The sequence below is a fragment of the Phocoena phocoena genome, chromosome 1 (genome assembly GCF_963924675.1).
Source record: "Phocoena phocoena chromosome 1, mPhoPho1.1, whole genome shotgun sequence".
Lineage (NCBI taxonomy): Eukaryota > Metazoa > Chordata > Mammalia > Artiodactyla > Phocoenidae > Phocoena > Phocoena phocoena.
This window is the reverse complement of record NC_089219.1, coordinates 47,752,306-47,770,771: the sequence shown is the minus strand read 5'-3', so window position 1 is coordinate 47,770,771 and position 18,466 is coordinate 47,752,306. Positions and strand designations below refer to the sequence as shown.

The 18,466-nt window shown below is 39.4% G+C and overlaps 1 protein-coding gene across 3 annotated transcripts in view; it reads right to left on the bottom strand.

The window, feature by feature from the left end:
• PRKAA2 (protein kinase AMP-activated catalytic subunit alpha 2) overlaps positions 1 to 2,659 on the bottom strand; it is a 57,308-nt gene extending 54,649 nt beyond the window's left edge. Inside the window, exon 1 of one of the 3 annotated variants that reach the window (XR_010656789.1) lies at positions 2,480 to 2,657. Coding sequence is in view for 2 of the 3 variants with exons in the window: in XM_065897646.1 (XP_065753718.1) it covers positions 2,480 to 2,573 (94 nt within the window). In the remaining variant the exon portion in view is untranslated. Of the gene's footprint in view, positions 1 to 2,479 lie in introns of all 3 variants that reach the window. The other 2 variants (XM_065897646.1, XM_065897654.1) reach the window with 2 other exon arrangements.
• Positions 2,660 to 18,466: the final 15,807 nt, after the last annotated feature.

The following is an 18,466-nucleotide window of genomic DNA, read 5'->3' as shown; positions in this document are numbered from 1 at the left end:
AAGCTGTGTTTAAAATGCATGTGCTTTTGTTTCTAGTCCCTTAAAGGATTACAAGTGACCCTGAACGACACTGGAGTTAGGGGCACTGAACCCCAGGCAGTTGAAAACCTGTATTTAACTTTACAGTCAGCCTGCAGTATCCATGATTCTGCATTCTAGGAGTCAACCAACCTGGGACTGTATAACACTGTAGTATATGTCTTTAGTGAAAAAAGTCTGCTATAGGAGTATACCCGTGCAATTCAAACTCGTGTTTTTCCAGGGTCAACTGTAAATGAGTAATTTTAGACTGCAGCAACTTATATAATTTTTATTAAGCAATTGTACTAATTCTAACCTTGGATGGGAAACCACAGACTAACTTTGGAGAAGTGCTAATATAGTGTTAGGAACACCCCTCCAGTTGGTTGCTCACTGGGAAGGGGTCCTCCAAGAAAAGGATTTCTCACAAATCAAAGTACCTTCTGTTGGTTTATATTTTAAGAAGTGCCTAGAAGCAGCTCAAGAATATATACAAAAGATATTTAAGTTGTCCTATGACAATGGACCGATTGATCCGATGGGTGTTTTAGCCAACATTCAGATTACAGAAGAATTTAAAAGGACAAAATTTTAACACAATTTGAAAGGGCGTAGGGTACATTATGTAACCTGGAGAGTGTACATGTCTAGATGGCAAAGGTTTGAGGGTATAACGTCAAAACACAATAGTCCTTAGTAATGTCACAGGCATTAATCCAATTCCTGGATCCTCCTATATTCATTTTAAATATATTCTCCTAACTGTCCACTTTATGATGTCTTTCAAACCTAAGCCAGGACTTCACAGCCCTCATGGGACTTCAAAGAATTTTACAAACTTGAGGTCTTTACACAAATACCACCCTGTCTGTGAGGCCTTGCCTGACACCCTTATTGAAAATTGCTAACCTCACTAAACTCCCTATCCTCCCTTCTCTGATTCATTTTTCTCAATAGCACTAAGATACTGTATATTGAATATTTTATATACATATTGCAATTATGGTTTGTCTTCCCCTACTAGAAGAGAAGCTTCACAAAAGGAGAGATTTTAATCTGATTTTGTTCCTAGGGTATCCCCATTACCTAGAACAATGCCTGGCACGTTGTAGGCACTCAATAAGTGTTTTCTGAACAAACGAAAGGGTATCAGACACGTGGAAGTAAATAAGAGCTGATCCTTGCCACAGGAATGAACGAGTCTCTTCTATCCATTTAACAGCCTTGATTTAAGGTTAAAATATGATTTTTAAGGAAATAGAGGCCTCAATAAAGTCTCCAAAGTGCCTACCTAATAATTCCCCTGCAAAAAGAAAAAAAAAAAAAGCAAACATTTTACTTATAATATTGGATTTGCAACAATCACAAGAGAAGTATTTTTAATAAGCTCGTTCTAGTTCTGGAGAGAGGACAAATTAATTAAACCCCACGTGATCCTTATTAACAAGAAAAACAGGAAAGTTCAATACTTAACTAGTAAGAAGTAAAGAAATTTCAAAACCAGCCTGTTTTACTACACCCAAAATGGGATCCCATCACCAAGAATACAGACCTCAGCAGAGCATGTCTTAGCAGTTCTGGCCTCAGCCCTACATACTCCAAGATCCCCATCACCGTCCTCCCCATCCCAGAAGCCTTCCTAGAACCATTTTACAAACACCAACCAACCTTCAGACCTCCCAGTTCTGATTAAGCCCTGACCCAAGCCAGCTACATTCCAGCGTTTCACACAGGCATCAGAAAGACCCACCCCGCTCTTGCCCCGGGAGCATCCCCTAAACTGTCATCCCCACCAACCCAGAGTCTGGGAGCACGAAAGAATCGGGATGTCAGGAACCACCCAGCCTGGCCAAAATTAGAGGACATTTTAGACCTTCATCACGGTTCTGCCAATTTCAGTGTGACCTTGAGCACTCCTAGACCCCAGGGGTCCCCGTTTTCTCACGTTTAAGGTGAAGATAACACCTGCACCTGCTATAAGGATTAAAGGAGATCACACGTGAAGCACCTAACTGGGCACCTGGCACGAAATAGAAACTCCACCATCAGGAACGTGGGTCATTCCCCAGTCCTATCCGTACAGCCTCCCAGCTGGAAGGCACCTCGCCCTACAGCACAGTCTCCCGGCTTCACAGAGGAAGGTACTGAGGTCGGCCGGGAGAAGCGCGGTGGGCGCCGGCCCTGGACCCCGCGACGCCCGCGCCCCAGCCCGCGCCCCCTCGCCGGCGCCCACAGCTGCCGCAGGGCGAGGCGCTGCACGCTGCCCTCCCGGGGTCCCCAGGCTCCACGCGGCCCGGGCGGGGCCACTCCACCTGCCGCCAGGCCCCGCCACCCGCTGCCAGCCGCCCGCCCGCGGCCCGGGGCTCCCGGGCTCCGAGGCTCCGGGGCTCCGGGGCTCCGGGGCTTGGCCTCCCGCGAGGTTGGCAGCTCGGCGCGGCGGCCTCGGCGCGTACTCAACTCTTCACTTTGCCGAAGGTGCCGACGCCCAACGTGTCCCCCAGCACGTAGTGTCCGATCTTCACCCGCCCGTCGTGCTTCTGCTTCTCAGCCATGTTCGGGGCGCGCAGCCTCGCGCCGCCGCCCGCGCCGCCGCCGCCGCCGCCGCTAGCTCTTCTGTGCTGCCGCCGCCGCCGCCTACCCACAGTTCAGCGGGCCCGCGGGGGGGCGGGGGCCCGAGACGCCGGGGGCCAGGCGAGGCGGGGGCGGGGGCGGGGGGGGGCCCAAGAGCAGGTGGGCGGGGCGGGGGGCGTGTGCGCGCCCAGACCCCGGGGCGGGCGGCCGGGGTGGGCGCGGGAAACCTAGCGCTGCGGGAGGAGTGGAGGGAGGGCCCGAGCTCCGTGCGGGGAGGGTCGGAGGCAGACAGGTGTGCGCGGGAGGGGTGAGGGGCAGGAAGGCGCCCAGCTACCTGGGGGAGGGGCCCAAGGGCGGGAGCCGGGTTACGGGGCCCGTGAGCAGGAGAACCGGAGGGTGTGGAAAAGAGAGGGTGAGATTTGGGCCGAATCTTAGCGAATGTAGAGATGGAAGTAGAATCTGGAGAAGAAACAGGCCTGAAGTGTGAGGAGAGAGGGACGTGAAAAGCAGCGTGTGGGTCCAAGGGAAGTGGGGCTGGAGACGGTGGGGAAGGACATTGATCGAAGGTCAGTCGGAGGAGAGCCTCAAGGAAGTTTCTTGAGTCACGGGCTGAGTGTTTTGATACAGGTCGCGGCGCAATAGAGAACCCGATTCTGTGCTGGCTTCAGTGGTCCTCCTCCTCGTACTTTCTAATTCTCAATTATTTTGTCCTAGAGATGGAGGAGACCCTCTCCCCCAGAGCTCTCAATTTTAACTAGTTTGCACAAAGTTCTCCGGTCAATCAGTCCCAATATTTGCTCGATTGTATTTTAGCGCATACTTACATAAATATATAGAGTAGGAATAGTTTGTGGTAGAGCTGCACAAGAGGGAAACAGTGAAAGAAATGGAGAGGGAAACTGAATGTGGTGAGCATGGGAAGTAAGATACCTAAGGGACAAAGACTTATGAAAAGCAAGAGCAATATAAGAACACAAATTAAAGGTAAAGATTGAAGGGGGGAGAAAGCCGGTAAGAGGTAACTAGAAGCGTGACATCCAGGCAGACCATTTAAAGACTGCCGAGGTATAGTAAGTGAAGTGATTATCGCTTCCTCCTCCCTCCCTTCCTTCTTTTCTTCTTTCTTTCCTAACTTGCATGCCCCATTCTTCAGTGTTGCCTGTCTTTTAGTGCTTTAGTGATTGGGAATAAATGTTTAAGGATTAGTTGAACATTTTAAACTTAGTGTCTGACAATAGAGTTTCAAGGTCACATTCCCCAAACAGTAAGTCTCATCTCACTATTTATAGGTAAAGAGAAAAATGTATTGATCAGAAAGAATAAGATGCAACAAAAATTTGTTTTCTGAGAAGTGATAAATATACAAATGACAAACGTGCATCCATTCTTGCTTGGACACCAAGACAATCCAATGAGAGATGATCACAGCTTATAAATTATAGACATCACAGCTGTTGAACAGAGGCTATTTTTGTTCATTCTTGGGATCATCTTTCTTGCTGACAAGAAGTATCATTTAAGAATCACTCTACCTAGCCGACAATTCGGGGGAAACAGCCAGTTATTTTTGATACTGAACCTTCATTCGGTTAAGGGTCATTCCTTCAGTATTCATTCAAGTTAGTAAGAAAAAATACCTCTTCTACTTTTGAGGTACAAGAAGTGTCTCTCGTTATAACGTCTTAGTAAAAGGTGTTAAAGAGTGTTAGATTGCTTTCTTGAAGCTATATGAAGACAGCCTATAAATAGGGATTTTAAAGCATTCTGCACTCTCTTAACTATTGGTTGATAATTGCAACTTGAACTATTATACACCTCATAACTGTGATCCTTACCTAGCAACTATGAACTACCTTGTAGCTTTATTATTATGCCAAACAAGTGGGTTGATACTTTGTTGATTAAAAAGTTCATTTAAACACAGTTATCTCACTAATTGTCATAAAAGAAACTTATTATTATCCCCTTTTCATAGATGATAAATCATAGTTTTTCCCTTTCTGATTTGCCCAAGGCTAATCAGCTAAGTGGCAGAGTCAGAACTCATATCCAGTTCTGACTTGTCCGTTTGTCTTTCTACTATACAACAGCTACCTATATAAAAAAGAATATGTGATGCTCTAAGAACGTTTACATTTTTCACAATTAAAATCCAATTCTCATTTTTTTATTATTTTTAGGGCAGACTAACAATATATACTTTAAACTTACATTTTTGGCTGTTTTCCCGACTTTTATTTAGAGGAAAGATCGAATGCTAGGTGGGTGAGGAGGGTGGGAAAGGACAACTCTTGGCAGCACTCAGTCTTATGTTGCCCTGAATATTTCAGATATGGGTCCATATTTGTCTCACCCTACCCTGCAATACAACCTGACAGTTCATCAGACTGAATCTCCTTAAGAGCTGTGCCACTTGGGGGTCTCACCTCCCCGCTCCAAAGAAGTTCTAGTAAATACAATATTCCCCATTTTATTATTTTCCAGTGATGTTTTAGTGTCCCTCTGTCGTTCAGTACCAGTCTCTAAGATTAATGTCCCATGCAGCTATTCAATTCTTAACCCCAGTCCAACTGTTACTGCTTTACCCTCCTACTATTGTGACTTTGGAATTATTTTACTTCAAATATTCTAAATTGGGGGCCTGAGTAATAGAATAATGAAGCACCACTAAACTTATATACTTAACTAGACTCCATTGATATTATCAATTACCAGATCCTTCAATTCTTTGCTTCTCCATGAGGCTTACCTACTCTGACCACCCACCCAATGCTCCCTGCCCTGCACTCTCATCCCCTTAACCCTTCTCCTTTTTCCATGGCACTTACCTTCTGACATACTGTTTAATTTCCTTGTTTATTACATTATTGTTTTGTCTGTCTCTCACAGCTAGAATGTAAGCTTCACAAGAGAGTTTTCTCCCCTCTATTTTTGCTCACTGATGGAGTGCCCTTAGCACTGACATATCCTAGCAAATTACAGAACCTCCAGTGGATTCAGCTGGTGGGGCACCTGAAGTTTATAGGGTGAGGGGGAACCTCTTTAATTAAAAAATACAAAATTGGGCATGAAAGTAAATATTTGAAATGAAAAAAACACAACTATCTACAAAATTTTTGAAGCTAACAAATAATACAAACATCCCTAAATCCAGAAAAATAACAATATTTTTATAAATTAGCTATTCCACATGTCTCTATAATACTTATTTTCTACATTTTTTGGACTATGTTTTCTTTGATTGCCTCTTCATATTTTATATTTTTATAGAGAGAAGAAAGATAATTCCATTCTTCCTCTAACATGATTGATCAAGTTTCACTTCACATCTTCCTCTTTAGGATTCTCATAGCGCTTTTTTCATATAGTTAATACAGCATCTATCAATTCTGTTGTTATATATATGAATACTTTGTATGTCTTTCACATATTTTCATATATAAATTAATATTTCACATACATGTGAAAATGACATACCCCATCTACTATTCCTAGGGCCCAACAGACCTCGTACGTTATTGAAGAAATATTTATTGAATTGAAATAAAGAAAATGATTACCAAATTGTAGAAACAAGAAACAGAATACAGGGAAGAGCAATTTTTTTATTTTTTAATTTAATTTTATTTATTTTTTATACAGCAGATTCTTACTAGTTGTCTATTTTATACATATTAGTGTATATATGTCAATCCCAGTCTCCCAATTCATCCCATCCCAAATGGACAAAGCTTGTGTTTCCTTATTAATTTTCTGTCTGGATGACCTGCCCATTGGTGTTAGTGAAGTGTTAAATTCCCCCACTATTATTGTGTTCCTACCAATATCCTCTTACATAGCTGTTAGCATTTGCCTTGTGTATTGATGTGCTTCTATATTGGGTGTGTATATATTATAATTGTTATATATTCTTCTTGGATTGATCCCTTGACCATTATGTACTGTCCTTCCTTGTCTCTTATAATATTCTTTATTTTAAAGTCTCTTTTATCTGATATGAGTATTGCTACTCCAGCTTTCTTTTGATTTCCTTTTGCAAGGAATATCTTTTTCCATCCCCTCACTTTCAGTCTGTATGTGTCCCTAGGTCTGAAGTGGGTGTCTTGTAGAGAGCATGTATAGGGGTCTTGTTTTTGTATCCTTTCAGCCAGCCTGTGTCTTTTGGTTGGAACACTTAATCCAATCACAATTAAGGTAATTGTCATTATGTATGTTCCTATTACCATTTTCTTAATTGTTTTGGGTTTGTTTTTGTAGGTCCTTTTCTTCTTTTGTGTTCTACACTCAGAGAAGTTCCTTTAGCATTTGTTGTAGAGCTGGTTTGGTGGTGCTGCATTCTCTTAGCTTTTGCTTGTCTGTAAAGCTTTTGATTTCTCTGCCGAATCTGAATGAGATCCTGCTGGGTAGAGTAATCTTCGTTGTAGTTTCTTCCCTTTCATCTCTTTAAATATATCGTGCCACTCCCTTCTGGCTTGCAGAGTTTCTGCTGAGAAATCAGCTGTTAACCTTATGGGAGTTCCCTTGTATGTTATTTGTCATTTTTCCCTTGCTGCTTTCAATAATTTTTCTTTGTCTTTAATTTTTGTCGATTTTATTACTATGTGTCTTTGTGTATTTCTCTTTGGGTTTATCCTGCCTGGGACTCTCTGTCCTTCCTGGATTTGGGTGGCTATTTCCTTTCCCATGTTAAGGATGTTTTTGACTATAATCTCTTCAAATATTTTCTTGGGTCCTTTCTCTCTCTCTTCTCCTTCTGGGACCCCTATAATGCGAATGTTGTTGTATTTAATGTTGTCTCAGAGGTCTCTGAGGCTGTCTTCATTTCTTTTCATTCGTTTTTCTTTATTCTCTTCCACAGCAGTGAATTCCACCATTCTGTCCTCCAGGTCACTTATCCGTTCTTCTTCCTCAGTTATTCTGCTACTGATTCCTTCTAGTGTATTTTTCATTTTAGTTATTGCATTGTTCATCTCTGTTTGTTTGTTCTTTAATTCTTCTAGGTGTTTGTTTTTTAATTCTTCTAGGTGTTTGTTAAACATTTCTTGCATCTTCTCGATCTTTGCCTCCGTTCTTTATCCAAGGTCCTGGATCATCATCACTATCATTATTCTGAATTCTTTTTCTGGAAGGTTTCCTTTCTCTACTTTATTTAGTTGTTTTTCTGGGGATTTTTCTTGTTCCTTCCTCTGGTACATAGTCCTCTGCCTTTTCATTTTGTCTGTCTTTCTTTGAATGTGGTTTTTGTTCCACAGACTGCAGGATTGTAGTTCTTCTTGCTTCTGCTTTCTGCCCTCTGGTGGATGAGGCTACCTAAGAGGCTTGTGCAAACTTCCTGATGGGAGGTACTGGTGGTGGGTAGAGCTGGCTGTTGCTGTGGTGGGCAGAGCTCAGTAAAACTTTAATCTGCTTGTCTGATGATGGGTGGGGCTGTGTCCCCTCCCTGTTGGTTGTTTGGCCTGAGGTGACTCAGCACTGGAGCCTACCCTGCTCTTTGGTGGGGCTAATGGTGGACTCCGGCAGGGCTCACGCCAAGGAGTACTTCCCAGAATTTCTGCTGCCAGTGTCCTTGTCCCCACGGTGAGCCACAGCCACCCACTGCCTCTGCAGGAGACCCTCCAACACTAGCAGGTAGGTCTGATTCAGTCTCCTATGGGGTTACTACTCCTTCCCTGGGTCTTGATGCACACACTACTTTGTGTGTGCCCTCTAAGAGTGGAGTCTCTGTTTCCCCCAGTCCTGTCGAAGTCCTGCAATCAAATCCCGCTAGCCTTCGAAGTCTGATTCTCTAAGAGTTCTTCCTCCCGTTGCTGGACCCCCAGATTGGGAAGCCTGACGTGGGGCTCAGAACCTTCACTCCAGTGGGTGGACTTCTGTGGTATAAGTGTTCTTCAGTATGTGAGTCACCCACCCAGCAGTTATGGGATTTCATTTTATTGTGATTGCACCCCTCCTACCGTCTCATTGCAGCTTCTCCTTTGTCTTTGGACGTGGGGTATCTTTTTTGGTGAGTTCCAGTGTCTTCCTGTCGATGATTGTTCAGCAGTTAGTTGTTATTCTGGTGCGCTCACAAGAGGGAGTGAGCGCACATCCTTCTACTCTGCCATCTTGAACCAGTCTCTGGGAAAAGTATTTTTAAAAATAAGTCAAAATTAATGTTTCATTTCATGCATACATATGTTAAATACAAAGTAGAATTTCCCATCTCTGTGTCGCACTCATTAGTGAGGTTGGCGATAGGCAGAACCTAGAACATATAGGACCTTAGAGAGTCATGATAAGATCTTCCTATTATCGTTCTCCAGTTTAAAATAAAAAGAAAGTTGGGCACTCAGTGATTAACGAAGTGTGTCGATGGTGTCTTATATGTGGTATAAGTTCAATAATTCCTTCTTCTTAATTTTTATTATGAAAAATTTCAAACATACACCAAAGTAGGATAAATAACTCCCACCCTTAATGATTATCAATATCGTTAACATTTACCAGTCTATCTTTGCACTTCTTAATTCGTTTGATTCCTAAGGTGTTTTATAGCAAACATATTGTTTGCTATGTCACTGGTAAATACTTCAGTATATACCTCTAACGGATAGGACTTCTTTTTAGCATAACCATACTACCACTATCATATCTAACAAAATTAACAATAGTTCCTTACTATTATAAGACACCCACTCCGTGTTCAATTTCCCTTGATTGTCTAAGAATGTAATTGTACATTTATTCTAAACAAGATTTTAAAAAGTCTACAGTTAGCACTTTGTTGAGATGGATCTTATATCTCTTTTAATCTATGATTTTTTTCTTCTCTCTTTTTAAAAAATGTCATTTATTTGCTGAAAAAGTGGGTCATTTTACCTGTGGAATATCATAAACCTTGTTGGACTTAGCTCAATAGTTATTCTTGATCATAAGTAGTACGGTGTTATAGTAAGCATAGCATTTAGAAACAAAATCCTGAGTTCATGTCTCAGCTTAGTCATTTAACAGTGTGTCCTTAAACAGATCATTTACATCTCATTGGTAAAACTAGTAGTGTTGAAGTAGATTATTTTTCAAGTTCTTTTCAACCGTTAGGCAATTCAATTCCCCAATCCCACTCCCCATTTTGTCAAAGGAAAAAGGGAGATTACTGTGAAGTGCTATAGGCTATAGTCCAAGGTATCTCAACAAACTGATCTTGCTACATTGTTTTCCCTGCATACATTTTACCTCTTGACATTTATTATTACTGGTTTGTAAGTTTGAGAGAATGATATTACCTGGCCCAACATTCTCCAAAAAGATTAGTAGATACAATACATGTGACAACCGTTAAAACCCTTTCAAGGAAGTGTAAAACTTTGCGATGTTATTTTTAGCAGATAGCCTAGTAACAAATATTAAACTTAATGTAATCCATTTCCATTTTGTGGCCTAGTACGTTTCTAAATTGCTTCAATATGAGTCAACATTTTTTCAGCGTAGTTGAGAAAAAAATAAAACATTTTGGATCAGATTTCCTCCGTGAGCAGATTCATTAATTGGAATAACAAAGGTTGTTTGCTTTGCTGTATAAACATTATGGATCTAGCAGCATTTTTAGAATCTTGCTTTGATGTGTGTGTTGACAGCTTGTCTGAAAAAAGCTCAAACATACTTTTAAATCAGTTAAATCAATTATTTCTCCCCTGGCATGGATTCAGTGCCTATCTATACTGTGCTTTTAAACTAGTGAGGTTTGAATAAAGAGATACCAATGTCACCTTGAAACGATTATCATCTTTGTTATGGCTGTGCTTTGGAATTAAAACAACCCTTGACAAAACTATACAGTATATACATTATTTGAAGTCTTTTATAATACACTTTTAATGACCTCCAGCAGGTGTTTAATGCTTTGGCTTTTTGGTTCAGTCCTGTGAACATTAACTACAAAGCTTTAACATGATTAATTAGTGCAAACTTAAGATCAATTAGCTAATTTCAAATTTTGCAAATGCTCTGTAAATAATAAAATAACTCTCCCTCCGAGAATAAAGACCTTTAAAAATTGCCAGAGATTTCCATTTCTTTTTTAATTAGAATGTGGGCTTTCACTAGGTGCCCTTTAAGGGCTCTTAACTCTGAGGTTCTGATTTTATGAAATTAAATGTGTTAATAATTTTTTTAAATGTTCATTAATAAACTTTTCACTCTCATTTTTAAAATACTGACATGTTTTAAAAGTGGTATAAAACTAGCTATTTCACTAATTAAAGATTCCCAGAGTCTTTGAGTATATTGTTCCTTGTTCTAAATATATTCATTCATTGAAAAAAGATGTATTGAATGCCTACTGTGTGCTAGGCACTATTCTAGGTATTGGGGATATGGTAATGAACAAGACAACCTGGTGTCTTTCTTGTTTACCACTCGTAGTGTTAACATTGGTTAAAGAAAAAAATATTCATGCCAATTTTAAAGAAGCTAAGTCATCCTTTATTCAGGACTATTGTTATAGGTATAGGGACTACTGTAATAGGGTTTTGCAGGAGGTGAGAGAAATTGGATTGGGCTCAACTCTGAATACAACAAAGAATAGTTGGGATTTACAGCCAAGGAGCAGGGTGGGAGTATTGGTGGGTAGAAAATTACTAAGAGGGTAGGGTAATTCTTTGTTAAACTAACCTAACAGGATCCTTGCCAGAGGAAGGCCAAGGTGATGGTGTGGATGAGGAATTTTGCTGGATATAAGGGTGATTATTTTGGCTAAACTGACTTAGCAGGATTCCTGTTTAAACTGGGCTCTTGAAGACGTGCCCAAGGATGGGGCCTATTTGGGCTCAGAGGAGCCTGACAAGAGTTAGGTCAAGGAGAGAGTCTTTGTCACATTCTAGTGGAAAAGCCAGACAATAAACAATCAAACAAATATATAATATAATGTACTGTTAGTGACAAGTGCTGTAAAGGAAAATAAGCAGAGTAAATGCATACAAAGATGAAAGTGGGGAAAGGGGGAGGGTTGAATAGGCATTTTATATAAGTTGTCAGAGAAAGTCTTTCTGAGAATGTAACATTTGAGCAGAGACCTGAGAATTCTGTGAAGGAAGGAGTCACTGAAATATCTGGGATAAGAGCATTCCAGACAGAAAGAAGGGGAAGTGCAAAGGCCCTGAGACAGTACAAATAGCATTTTGGAGGAATAGCAAGAAAGTCACTGTATTCAGAGTGGTAAGTACAAGAATGAGAATGGCAGGGTTTGCAGTTAAAATGCCTGGAGCCGGATCATCTAGAGTAGGCTATGTTAAAAACTATGGATTTCCTTTTAAAGTGTAATCACATATTTTTGGAACATTTTTGAACAGGGGAATGATATGATATGAATTATAAACATAAACGATCTCTCTATTTGGCTGTGTGGAAAAGAGTCTAAGGGGACAAAAGTGGAAGAAAAACTAATTAAGAGCCCATTGTAGTAGATCAGTTGAGTGCTGATAGTAGCTTACACCACAGTGGTTACAATGAAGATGGTGAGAGGCATTCAGATTTGGCACATATTTTGATGTTAGCACCATGCGGATTTGCCAGTGTTGGATGGGAGGTGTAAGAAGAATCACCAAAGAGGGATCAAAGACTTGGGGGTTTTGGCCCGTACAACTAGATGAACAAGGGTGCCATAGACTGTCATGCAAAAGACTTCATGAGAAATAAGTTGGGAAGAAGGGAATGATGGGGGACAAAATTCTGTTTTGATCATTGTGAGTGTGAGATGTTTAATTGAAATTCGAAAGGATATGTCAAGTAGGTAGCTGACCACAAGTGTGTGAACTTCAGGAGAGAGGTCTAGACTGAAAATGTAAGTTTCAAAATCATCAGCATATATACAATAGGACTGGAGATACCTTAGGAAGTAAATAGAAACAGCAAAAGGAAGAGATTCTCAGACTGAGATATCCCAGGTTTAAGGATATGTAAAAGGAAGAGGAGTTAGCAAAAGATACTGAAAAGGAATATCCACTAAAGTGGGAGGAAATTTAAGAAACTTTTGTCAACGATTTCAAGACACTTATCAACCATGTCTCATGCTACCAAAAGATCAAGTGAGATGAGAATGAAGAGTTGACAGTCGGATTTGATGACCTTGACAAATGACTTTGTAGTGGAATGATGGAGATAAAAAGTGGACTGAGTTTATGAGAAAGTTGCAGTGAGGAAGTAGAGAGGTGATTCTATACAATTCTTTTAATGTTTGCCATGAAAGGGAGCAGAGAAAGTTTTGTTTTGCTATGAAGGGGGCAGTAGCAAAGCGGGGATGTGGAGGCAAGGGTAGATTTTTTTAGGGTGAATAAAAATTCAACATGCTTGTATGTTGATCGGAATGATCATGTAGAAAAAGAAAAAAGGATGGTGTGTGACAGAATGAATACTGTAGAACATTGAGCTGTGGATCCCATTTTGACATTCCTTCAGGAACACCCATACCTGCTTTCAAGGAACGTAAACTCTAATGGAAAATATATACATTTAAATTAATAAATTTCAAAATGGTGCAGTGAGTGATATGACAAAGCTGCGGATAAGACTGACTGAAGAGTATAGAGCAGGAAGTTAAAAGGCTCTTGTATTTAACCAGAGGGAAAATAATAAGGACCCGAACCACTGGCAGTTCCTGTAGGGAAGGAGAGGAATGGATGATTTTGAGAGATATTTAAGAGAAAGAATGAATAGGATTTAGTGATGCTTATTTATAAATTAGGAGAGAAATGGGGCAATTCTGGATGATGGTATTGTGATAGATGAATCTTCCAAAAACCGTTCTTAGTCTATCACTTCCTTCCTTCAAAATATTCAAAGACTTTACATGGCCTAAAAATTAATGTTTAAAACTCTATACTGGAATTCATGGACCTCTAAAATCTGCCCTTTTGCCCTTCATCTTCCTGAGGTACTTCCTTGGAACTCAAGGACTTAGTGGAATGCAGTTTGAAAAGTACTGGTCTACAGAGTCAAATTCAAAGTCTTTAACTCTGCGTTCAAGGCCCTCTATCTGGTCTCTGCCAACCTCATCTTCCTTACTCAAAGCTCTATTCATATCAAATTTCTTTCCATTCTGTGTACACACCAAGCTATAGTAAGCCTCTGTACTCATTCTCCATTGTTCTCATTGTCTGGAACTTCTTTAGTCCTTGGCACTCTCAATCACAGTCTGCCTAAAAGGCATAGTTTCAAAATTCACCTCCTCTATGCAGGCTTTCTTCAACCTCCCAGATGCATTTGACCGCTTGCATGTAATAATGCTGTGTAAATTACACTTAATTAGGTCCATCACTGTACTTACCTATTTATGTCTGGGCCACCATTTGACTATTAAGTCCTTGAGAGCAGGCACTGTGAACATAGTAGGCATGAGTAACAAATGAATGAAATCTCAGTTCAGGCAAAACTTTGTCTCAATTTACCTATCCCCTCCTAGGCAGCACTAAAGGCTTCTTTTGGTTTATTCCTATAAGGCCCTCTATCACTTCCGTTCTAGCACTATGTTGTGATGTAACACTGTATTTGTTCTGTGGGATTGTTTTTTCTCCCTTTTTGAGAGAGAAAACATTTCTCCCTGCCTGAAATATTCAAGGGCGTGGGTTTTATCCTGTTTATCTTTGTATCCCAAGCACCTAGGTTCTCAATAAATGTTTTAAGAATGTATTACTTAATAATTAAAGAGCTATCTTACCTTTTAAAGTCTTATATCATGTAATCATGCCCATCTTTTTCCACCTTCACAAAGAATTCCCTAATCACTCTTGGCTAGAATTAATCTTTTGCTCTGGCATCCTATTAAACTGTAGCTATATCTCTTCTGTGTAATTATCACTTTCTAGGATATTATTGATATACAGTATCTACGAAAGCCTGAGAACAAGAAAACTTTTATTCTTCATTGTATGCACATACGTTGTGATTCTCAACTCTTCTATGTACTGCTGCACTTGGGTAGCACACACCCCTACCAATTCCTAGAGCACTTGGTATAATTCTACCCTTTCCCACTGGAGAGGAATGTAAATCAACACTCTTGAATCTGATATGGTTTATTTTGTTCAAATAAACAATTATTCTACTGCATTTACACTGTCATTAGTAACTATTTATGATTATCTTTTGCTCCACTGAGGCTTACGCATTGTAGGTATTCTTTAAATGATTGCTGAATGAATAAGAAAAGGAAGGAAGGAGCATTATTTCTACTACCAAGTTCAGATGGAATTCAGACTTTGTCTTTTGTACAGAATAAGTCCACTCATTTAACCTATTACTATTTAGAGCCAGAAATAGTTATTTGTGCAGGTTAGAGGAAGACAGTAATGTCCTTCATAAACTAAATTCTCAAGAAAACAATAGTTTTACTTTTAAAAATGATGCTTCTTTCCCCAGGTCATGCTAGTCTTGGAAACAAGTAGAAATGTTTCAGGAACTAAGTTTACCCTGAGGTTTTATTGAGTTCTGACCTCTATTCTCTGTGGAACCCATGTGACCCACACTCATTTCCATCTCCCAGTGATCTTCAGCACTGTTTGTCCATCTGGCGCCCTCTGCTGCCATCCTGATTCTCAAAATTAAGGAGGAAGGAGTTTTATTTTCTCCTCACTGTGAGGACTCTAGCAATTGACGAGGTGATTTTGTTCTTTTAGTCCACAGCCCCGGCAATGAAGAGCTTGCAACAGATTTCTCAGGGAAAGGACTCAGCAACATACTAAGGACATCATCCACAAGTAGTCATAAGCAGTATCCCTGCAAGCCATAACTGAATAGCCCAAGTCAACTGTACCTGTCTTTTCTGCTTTCTTCTACCACTTGGGTTACCTTCGCAGGGAACATCTACTTTTCCAAAGATTGGAGGCAGCTTTTACTTCTCCCACTTTGTTTTTCTTCTTTTTCTGTCATCATCCTAGTGCCCCAGAAGGCTTCTCCTGTTACTGAGATAAAGGGAGAAGGGAGAACAAGCCATGTCGTGGGGAGGACCCTGGGCAAATTTGACACTTTGGTGCCCTTGCCAGAATTCGGAAAGTGAGCATGAGATTGGCATCTCCACAGTGATCCTTCTCCTTTACTCTTTCATTACTTGATCTACCTGATATCTCACATAGATTATGTAATAAGTTGTGTAGAATTTCAGGCGTACTTAGCTACAGACATAGGGAAATGCTAACAGTTATGATGTATAATGAAAAACTTATCACAACATTTCTCATGAGTTGTTCCAGGAAAAAAAAAAAAAGAATTCAAAGCTATCTTTAACTATATTCTTAGAAATAGGGCTTTAAGGTTTTCCTCCTAAGGAATTTTAAAAAAAGCACCTTAAGTATCTTCCTCTCATTTTATAAAGTACATGTCAAGCCTTCTACAAACTGTTTCAAAGGCTGTTTGAGGAGCAATTAATTTTTTTAAATTGGAGGCACTTTTTTAGCTGATCTAATTCACTTTTCTCAAATTTACAACTACTTTTAACATGACTTTTTTTCAGTTAGTTATTTGGCTTATTATAAAGTTGAATTATTAGAGGAATTTTTGGAGTAAGTTAAATGCTAATTTTTCAGAGTATGATTCAAGCCTCTAGGATTTTTTAATGCCTATGGTGCTAGATACAAAAGAAGTATCTCATGAACAATGCCCTGAAGGCTCTTACCTTCTCAAGGAGAAGACTTATACCCAGGAAACAATTTAAAGACAACTTACTTATCTTTTAACTCGTGGATGAAAACGGTGGCTCATTATATTTCTTTCACCAAACTCGCTTTAGTTACATAAGAAAGAAGTTACCCGATTTTTGTTACCTACTTTCATTGCATTTAACATAAATACACTTAGAAACATAGACCTGTAAAAAAAAAAAAAAAGACAGAGAGAGACTGTAATTATACATATTTTCCACCCTTTTCTTTACTTCTTCATTCTAAAATCTAATGATGTTTTTATGATGCCCACAGGACAAAAACTAAATGGTATGGTGATTGCTTAGTGAAAACAAGCTGGAAGGCAAAGAGGTTTTGTTTTGTTTTGGTTTTTTTTGAGACAGAATTAATCAAACCTGTCTGTAATAAATCTTCTAAATCCTGACATTGATTATGTTCCTTGAATCCAAAATTCAGCTTCAACTCTGAGTTATTGCTCGAAGTGCTCTCTGCATTGGTCGTAAATACATGCTCACCAGCTCACCAGTGGTTCCTTACTTTCCCTCTTAGTTTGCCAGTTAATTCTACATTTTTGATGTTTACGCTTGTTTTCCATTTCTGTTCCATCCACAGTCTAAAGGTCTCAAAAACATCTGGCTCATCCTCACAGGTCCAAAATTCATTCTAAAAATTTTGGGCACCCCCTAGCAAGCTCCAGGCTTTTGCCTGAGTAAAAGGTTGCCATAGTATCAAATAAACCAGGAACATGCCAATCTGGCAAGTTTTTTGTCACACCAAGTAATCCCCAACCTTGTCCCTCACTAGAATCATCAACTTTGAAAAGGATTTTTTTTTTCTCTTCCTGAGCTTGATTTAAGAAGTCAAGCATATTGAGTGGTATCAGATGAGGAAATGTTTGGATTGGTAGAAGGAATGAATAGTTTTTATAAATTGGAGAAATGAATTCTCAGTTTGGTTAAAAGTACATTCAACACCTTGTTTCCTGTTCAATAAATGGAGCATTTTAGTGGGAATAATCCAAAGGTCTTATGAATAGCTCCTTACTTTTTCCCATCTGTTAGAAATATTTTTCAAATATAAATTAAGAAATAAATCCCTACAAGAATTTCTACATGCTCATTCCTTTGCTGTTGGAAGCTGTATATCATAGGTTTATGTCATGAGTCTTAGCTGAGTCTGTATTTGATAGCATCCTTAGAATAGAATCAATCATCAAGTAAAAACGACAATCTTATTGTATTGCTAATATTTCTCAGCAGTCAGCAAAGATTTTGAGATTTCAAATGTTAACTATTTTTAATGACTTTAGTATTCCTGCCATGATATGTCTAAGTTCCAAAATTAAAATTTTCTTCTGAATATTCCTTATACATCTGATATTTCATGGGGCAAGCTGGCTTTGCTCTGTGCTTTGGATTATTCATTTAGTCTCTAAACTGTTATTCACATTTTAACCTATAAGGAAAAAAACCCCAAAAAACCCAAGGTCACTTGAACTGAGAAATCATCCCTCTGGGAACTCAAAAGTTTTGTCATGAGCAATTAAGTTTTCCACAGTAAGATGATATGCATTTGTAAAAATCAAGAGCAAATTCTGTTTCTTTTTCTGTAGCTACATTGAAATATTTACTCTTGCCACATACATAGTCTATCAAAAACCAGCCACAGAGTTGGAAAGTCGTGGGGAACTGTAAAGATGATATCTCTATATTATTTCTTGATGACTTGCAAAGAGGCAATTTTTTATGAACTTCATTTGAAAATACTTCAGTGTGACGTTTAAAAATACACAATTGAGCCAAGTGAGTTTAACAATAATTTTATAGAAATTGAAAAGTTTATTATTTGTGTTGAATAGTAATAGAAACCAGTTGGCATTCTGCTATTTCCATTTTCATTTCTTTTGAATTATCATAGCTTTCTCATTCCTTTATTGTTGTCTGATATTTACTGTGAAGGCACTGCATTATACAACCTACTTGAAATCTTTTTAACTGTGCTAGTATGGTAATAGTCCTTCTGAAAGGCTCATAACTATATAATGTGACTCTCTGAAGGTTTTCCTAGTAAGCAAATCACAAAAGAAATAAATGTGGCAAGAACTCAGTTCAAGAACTGATATTCATTAATATATAGTGAATACCCTAAAGATATTTCCTAAATGTATAAAAACACAAATGTCTTTCTCTCTCACACACACACCCAGGTGCACGCATGTGTGTTCA